This window comes from Lontra canadensis, unplaced genomic scaffold (assembly GCF_010015895.1).
Source record: "Lontra canadensis isolate GAN:19392208 unplaced genomic scaffold, GSC_riverotter_1.0 scaffold7, whole genome shotgun sequence".
Classification (NCBI taxonomy): Eukaryota; Metazoa; Chordata; class Mammalia; order Carnivora; family Mustelidae; genus Lontra; species Lontra canadensis.
In genome coordinates, this window is record NW_022631001.1 from 23,538,623 (window position 1) to 23,545,259 (window position 6,637).

The 6,637-nt window shown below is 46.2% G+C and overlaps 1 protein-coding gene and 2 non-coding genes across 3 annotated transcripts; all 3 read right to left on the minus strand.

Moving 5' to 3' along the window:
• Positions 1-304: 304 nt before the first annotated feature.
• On the minus strand, positions 305-6,251 carry RPS3 (ribosomal protein S3). Its single transcript, XM_032853043.1, has 7 exons — positions 6,174-6,251; positions 4,853-4,983; positions 4,313-4,406; positions 3,822-3,916; positions 1,517-1,704; positions 849-1,045; positions 305-379 (listed from the first exon to the last, which is right to left on the minus strand). Exons 1-6 carry the CDS (start codon positions 6,201-6,203, stop codon positions 852-854), a joined length of 732 nt encoding a protein of 243 aa, XP_032708934.1. The 5' UTR covers positions 6,204-6,251; the 3' UTR covers positions 305-379; positions 849-851.
• LOC116865478 lies at positions 1,151-1,295 on the minus strand. The gene has a single exon (XR_004382205.1). It is a non-coding gene; the product is annotated as a small nucleolar RNA SNORD15 (small nucleolar RNA).
• Positions 5,138-5,285, minus strand: LOC116865479. Its single transcript, XR_004382206.1, has one exon. It is a non-coding gene; the product is annotated as a small nucleolar RNA SNORD15 (small nucleolar RNA).
• Positions 6,252-6,637: the final 386 nt, after the last annotated feature.

Genomic DNA, 6,637 nt, shown 5'->3' on the forward strand with positions numbered 1-6,637 from the left:
TTAAAAAAAAAATTACACACACACATATCCCTCTTCTAAACCTATAATGCCAAATTGAAGGCCAATTAATTGAGGTGCTGTCCTCTTAGCAATCAGCCTTCACTTTCACCAGATTTATAGGATGTTATTCTGGTAAGCTCTGTTTGGATCCTCCTGTTGCAGTTCCTGCCTCACAAGCATAGCTGAAACCAAGGATTGCAGGGAAAGTGAGCCAGACAGCCCTGAATAATCAATCAAGTAATGTTTCCTTGGGGCAAAAAAATTCTCAGACCTAAAAGAGGACATACAGTCTATTCATGCCATGTATCTTTCTCAAAGATTTTATTAAAGTTCTTCACGGATTGAAATCCAGTCTCCAGATCCAGCTGCCGGAGAGACCCTGAAACCAAATAAAACACAACAGTAAGAACAGAATTTTCACCTGAATACTGGGTTCTTTCATTTCCCACTTAGGATGTGCATGACGAATATATACACACACACAGAACACCCAGAAACAAACAAAAGGTGCTAGGCTTAGAAGAGGCTTGGTGTTACTGTTTCGACTGCTTAAGGGGCTGCTGAAGAACAGGTAACTAACAAGAGTGCTTGATTTTAAGCAAATAAGAGGAAACATCTTGTTTCAAACTCAGTGGTAAACACAGGAACTTCTTCGGAGCCCAGGGTATACCCCTCCCTACAGAATCCCTGGTTAAATGGGCCCCCCGCTCCAGCCTGCCTTGTGAAACGTCAATAAAGTACAGTCCGACGTTTATGTATTAGTGCTTAGCACAGTATGGGACACACTAGTAGCAGGAAGACAAGAGAAGAGGGTTCTACTCCACCCCAAAAGGCCCCTAGAGACGTACCTGTTACGCTGTGGGTACTGGCTGTGGCATAGCAGGAGGCTCTGGCTTCCCACCCTTCTGTTCGGAGATGGGGGTGGTGGGCAGTATCTCATCTTTGGGTTCCACAATGCTCACATGATCCGGCAGGGGCTTCTTAGGGCCAATCTTACCACTTGGGTCCCAGGGAAGCATGATCTTCACTTTGATGCCCAGCACACCTAGAAGATGCCATAATTAGCATGTAGCTGTGGTTGCCCCAGTCCCACCATAGGATAGGGCAGAAGGAAGACAAGAGTACGGTCCTCAAGCACCCGAGTCTGGTCCCTTCTCAGACAAATGCCTCTAATCAATCAATGAACAGGACACTTTTGCAAAAGGAACACATGCACAGCACCACAGAACGTGGCACTGACAAGGACCAAGAGCAGGATGTGACCTTTCTGACTCGTCATCGTGTCATCACTGAAGGGTACACAGGTGGCTGAGACAAGAGCAAACCAACTCTCAGATCTGACCGATCTCAGCGATACAGTTCTGGATGTATGAGCTGTGTAAGCTCATCAATAAACCCAAGTGGAGTATAAACATGCTCCACTTCTCCAAAATTATTTTCCCAGCACTGAAGTATGCACAAAAAACCACAACCATATGCTGAAGGATCTTTGCCTCCAGCACTCCCAGCTGCTCACCCTGTCTGAGCAGCACATGGCGCACAGCAGTGTCAACGTAGTAGTTAACAGGGTCCCCACTGTGAATCATCAGGCCATCCACAAACTTCATGGATTTAGCCCTCTGTCCTCGGAGTTTCCCAGATACCACGACCTCACAGCCTTTGGCCCCACTCTCCATGATGAACCGCAGCACACCATAGCAGGCTCTTTGGGAGAACAAGACAGATATCCACACGTTATCACAGAAAACAAGACTGTTCGATCCTATCCCACACCACCATGTTAAAAAGAGCATGAACACAAGACTCACTAGTATGCACTATTTTCCATGTTCCTTTAATACGAAATGAACTTGACCAGAGCCTGTCAATTCTCTTTCAGTCCTATCGCACCTCATCTTAAGCGGATTCCTTAGGGAATATAAGCCAATTCCTTCTAATCAAGTGCTTCCCAGCCTTGGATCCACATTAGAGTCACCTCAGCAAGATTAAAATAAAACAAAAACACCTGTGAAGTCGAGCCCTCACACCAGGCCAATTAAACGAGCAACTGTGGACTCAAGAATTGACTTTTTTATTTGGGAGAGAAGGCAAGGATCTTAAGCAGGCCCCACACTTAGCACAGAACTGGACATGGATCTCAACCTCATGACCCTTAGATCATAACCTGAACCAAAACCAAAAGTCGGACACTTAACCGATCGAGCCACCTATGTGCCCCTAAACTGGCAATTAAATAGTGGGGGGTGGTAAAACTCAGGTGTAGGTTGTCCACTCCTTTGCAAGCACAACATTTCACAATCAGGATGGCAATCAATAAGAACCCAGAAGTACTCCAGTCACTGAGTGGCTCCTTTATGGTTTACAATATATTTCTCAACCTCCAGAATTCACATTCATTAGGAATGCTACTACAGTAGGCTCCTAGCTCTCTTGACTGAGCACTGGAAAAAGATATTTCTAAGGCCTATAAAATTGACAATAAGCCTTAAAATATCATTCCCGGGGCGCCTGGGTGGCTCAGTGGGTTAAAGCCTCTGCCTTCAGCTCAAGTCATGATCCCATCAAGCCCCGCATTGGGCTCTCTGCAAAGCAGGGAGCCTGCTTCCTCCTCTCTCTCTGCCTGCTTCTCTGCCTACTTGTGATCTCTGTCAAATAAATAAATAAAATCTTTAAAAAAAAAAAAAATCACTCCCCACTCAACTCATTATTGTATACCCTAGGACATACTATACTAAGAGCTAGCGGCCACTTTCAACAGGGAAGGTAAAGGAGGACCCACCACTCTAGGCTCCAGCTCTTTTGCATCATCTTATTTAATCACCACAAAAAGAAGTAGTGGATATAATGACCCCCATTTGCAAATAGGAGATCTAAGGGCCAGAAGTTCAGTAAGCAGCTCAGGTCTCAGAACTTCCAAGTTAAACTTCAATGCACACATAAATAAAACCTTAAAAGAAAAAAAAAAAGAAAAAGAAAAAGGCGCCTGGGTGGCTCAGTAAGCTCAGGTCATAGGTCATGGTCCTGGGGTCCTGCAATTGAGCCCTGCTGAGCACGGAGCCTGTTTCTCCCTCTCCCAGCCACTCTGCCTACTTGTGCTCTCTGTCAAATAAATAAAATCTTAAAATAAACTAAACTTCAGTGCATACAAAAACCACCTGGATCAAGTGGCTGGGCCGCACCTCCACTTTCCATTTTAGTGGGTGGAGACTGCAAATTTTTATTTCTAACAAGTCCTCTGATGATGGCAGTGAGGCTGGCTCAGGAACCAAGCTTTTGAGGACCATGGTTCTAAGTGGTGTAGCAGGCAATTCAAGGCAGACAGGCAGTCTTTCTTGTATGTCCCTACCTATAGCCTTTCCTGCCACCCACCTCCCCACCAGGTCAACCTTCCTAAAGCACCACTCTCATGTCCTTCCCCTGCTGAAAAACCTCCCAGGGCTCTGCAGGAAATGCCAACTAAATGTCATACACCTGAGACAAAAAGCATTCCAATTACTTCACAACAGTGAAATTGCACAAAGAACTCCTACTGAGATCTCAACAGTAGGCCCAGCTCCAGACCCATCTAGCTACCTCATGCCCTTTCTAGTCCACCCCTGCTCACATCACTACCTACATACTGCTTGCAGATACTCTTCTCCTCAGGACTACGTCTTATCTCTTTATAATCCCCACACTTAAGGAAGCTAACTTCAACAGGAATTCTCCCCTTCCCTCCCTGGAGTAGTTTCTGTTCTATTCCCAAAGCACCAAAGAAGTACTCCCTTTCCGGCACTGACCACTCTTTAAAACATAATCATTAAAAGTTTCAGGCCACTCACCTCCGCACAGCAAGGCCTCCTAGGAGTTTGTAACGCAGAGACTCTGCCTGGGCAATAGCACACAGACCTCTTGTAGCCACCTTTTCAGCATAAAGCTTTAAGAAAGAAACAAGGCACATCCTTAAACCTGTTAATTTCCCCCAGTTTTCAATAAAAAAAACTTAATTCATCAGACAAGCATATACCACTGTGGCATCCCTCAAGTACTAAAACACTTCCACTACCCACATGTAGCCTACACTTTGTGACATAGTCTGAATCTTTCCTTATTGTCCTTCCATCCCTAGCTCCTTCTACAGCAACACCAACTGATGAGGCAGCCAATGCACCATATGTACCATTACTATTCCCAAGTTGAAAGCAAAAAATCCCTTCACCACCAGAAATGAGCAGAAAAGGACTATAAAAGGAAGTCCACTGCTTATTAAGAGAAATTGAACAAAATACCAATCAATCCACAGTAATCTCTAGCACAAGGCACAATCATTCACCTCTACACTGCCCTCGGGGAAACCAAACCTCTTCTGAACCACAGCAGTTAATTCTCGGATCCGCCGGCCCTTCTCACCAAGAACATTCTGTGTCCTGAGGGAAAAAAACAAAACAGACAATTTATAGCTCTTACAAAATTCCAAACATGGCTTTAAATTTTACATAAATGTAGTAAAGTGCCATTCACCTAACATACAAAATACAAATTTTGGATGACAAGAACTAGAGTTAGATTTAAAATAGTTAAGAAAATTTACATATGCGGGCAGGCTGGTGGCTCACGTCATGCTCCCAGGGCCCTGGGATAGAGCCCAGCATCCGGCTCCCTGCTCCATGGGGAATCCGCTTCTCCTTTAGTCCCTCCACCCCCGTCTGTCCCCTCACCCCCACTTATGCTCTCTCAAATAAACAAATAAAAATCTTAAAAAAGAAAACTTACATTTGCTAAGGCCAGTGCACTGATTGTCCCTGTAAGTTTACAGAATACACCATCCTAATATATACAGCAATTAGTGATAGCCAAGAAAATGAGTTTTCACCTGGTGGCCAAGATGATGATTTCTGTCCTGGTTGGTGTAACTCGGACCTCAACCCCGGAGTAGCCATCTTCAGCCAGCTCCCGAGTGAGGAACTCGTTCAGTTCAGCTTTGAAGATGCCATCAGCGACAAACTAACCGAAAGGGAAAATTCACAATTAGAACTTGAACGCAGGGTCATTTTCCTGCCTAGTCCTTCTGCCAGTGCAACTCTCATCAACAGTCAACACCTTGAAAAAACAACCCATCATCACCCTATTACCCTTGTTCCAACACTCATGTAGCAACCCTTCTCAGACAAATGCCTCTAGGTCGTCCTCTGGAAGCTACTTTAACCCAAGGGCCCTTAAAACCGCCACAGAACGCAGCAAGGAGTAGGGGCCACCTGGCAAAGAGAATACCTCCAGTCAGACTCGTCATCCTCTCTTCATTGAAGGGTTTTTAAGACTTGTTCGTATGTACCTACACATGCTAAACAAAAAAGCGGTCCTCAAATGGCACATCCACAACTCATTCATTCATTAAGGCAGAGATGCTGCCCTTGTAACTAACGAAAATAGACTGACTTAAGCAGTCTCAATCGTAGACGCCACTTGGACCACCTGAAGACTGCCAGCCAGGTTATCTTGCCATGAAGTGCGCGTGTCTTACAAATCCGGCAAGTCCTGATTCGAGTAAAGGTGTGGATTTACACGTTATCATGTCCACACAAAATGACAAGTTAGTTGCCTATTTCTAATGCATATGGATTTTACCCCGTCCTCGCCCACGGAAAAGCGAAAAGTGGAAATCCGATGAAGTGCTCTTTCCAGGTCTCCTCCCTCCATTAGCCCATCAATTTCCTTAGGGTACAGATGGAGCAAGAAACCATCAGTAGCCTTCCCAAGCGAGCTCTCTGGGGTCAGAAAGCCGCACCCCAAATCGAAGCAAGCATGAGTACGCTGCTACCTCCCCTTCCCAAACTCACAGTGAGACCTGAAGGGAAACGGCTCAACCTCTCAAAGGACCACATGTTTACTGAAGCTATTTGCTGACCAAGGAATGCTCACAAGCGCTTTGTCCCGGGCAGGAGGGACACCCGGTGTTCATCTCTGCTATTCGCCTAGAAGCGGCAGCAATCAATCCCTCCCTTCCGCCGCCAAAGTGAGCTCGCCAGGCTCGGGCCCCGCGGTCAATCCACCGCCATCCGCGGCCCGCGGGACTGCCACGCGGCCCAGGCCGCTTCTCGCAGCAAGGCATGGAGCTGCGGGTCTCGCGACGGCGTCTCCACAAACCCCGACCCGCGCGGCGCCAGATCCCCCGGACCAGGGCCCCAGGGTCTCACCTTCCTCTTCTTCGAAATCTGCACCGCCATCTTGCCGCCGCGCGCCCCGGAAAGAAAAGGAAGTAGTTCGCGGGCGGAAGTAGGTATAAAGAGCGCGAGCGACGAGTAAGAACGGCGCGACGTCGACGCCTATACGTGCTCCTGGGAATTGTAGTTTTTAGAAAGGCATTAAAGGAAAAAAAGGAGGGTAATGGAGACACCTATAGGCAGAAACAGGAAAGGGAGACACTCAATCAGAACTTCAGAACTGCAAGAGAGCCTAGAGTTCAGTTCTTATTAGCTTAAAAGTGAGAACGTGAGGCACAGAGATGGAAATTCCAGGTATAAGCTCACACAGTAACAGCATGGAACTCTGGTCCCTCTGCACTCAATGAAATTCGTTTAGGTCCAGCCCTTCTAATCTGTATCCATTTCCTCTGTTTCAAATGATGGTAATATTAATATCTAATATTTATTAAATATTC

Bases quoted from the DNA above. Each gene is read 5' to 3' on its own strand.
- RPS3 (XM_032853043.1), bottom strand. From the start codon at position 6,203: ATGGCGGTGCAGATTTCGAAGAAGAGGAAG. The intron at 4,984-6,173 runs GTGAGACCCTGG...CCTTTCGGTTAG, and splicing joins AGATTTCGAAGAAGAGGAAG to TTTGTCGCTGATGGCATCTT. The intron at 3,917-4,312 runs GTGAATGATTGT...TCTTTCTTAAAG, and splicing joins TCCCCGAGGGCAGTGTAGAG to CTTTATGCTGAAAAGGTGGC.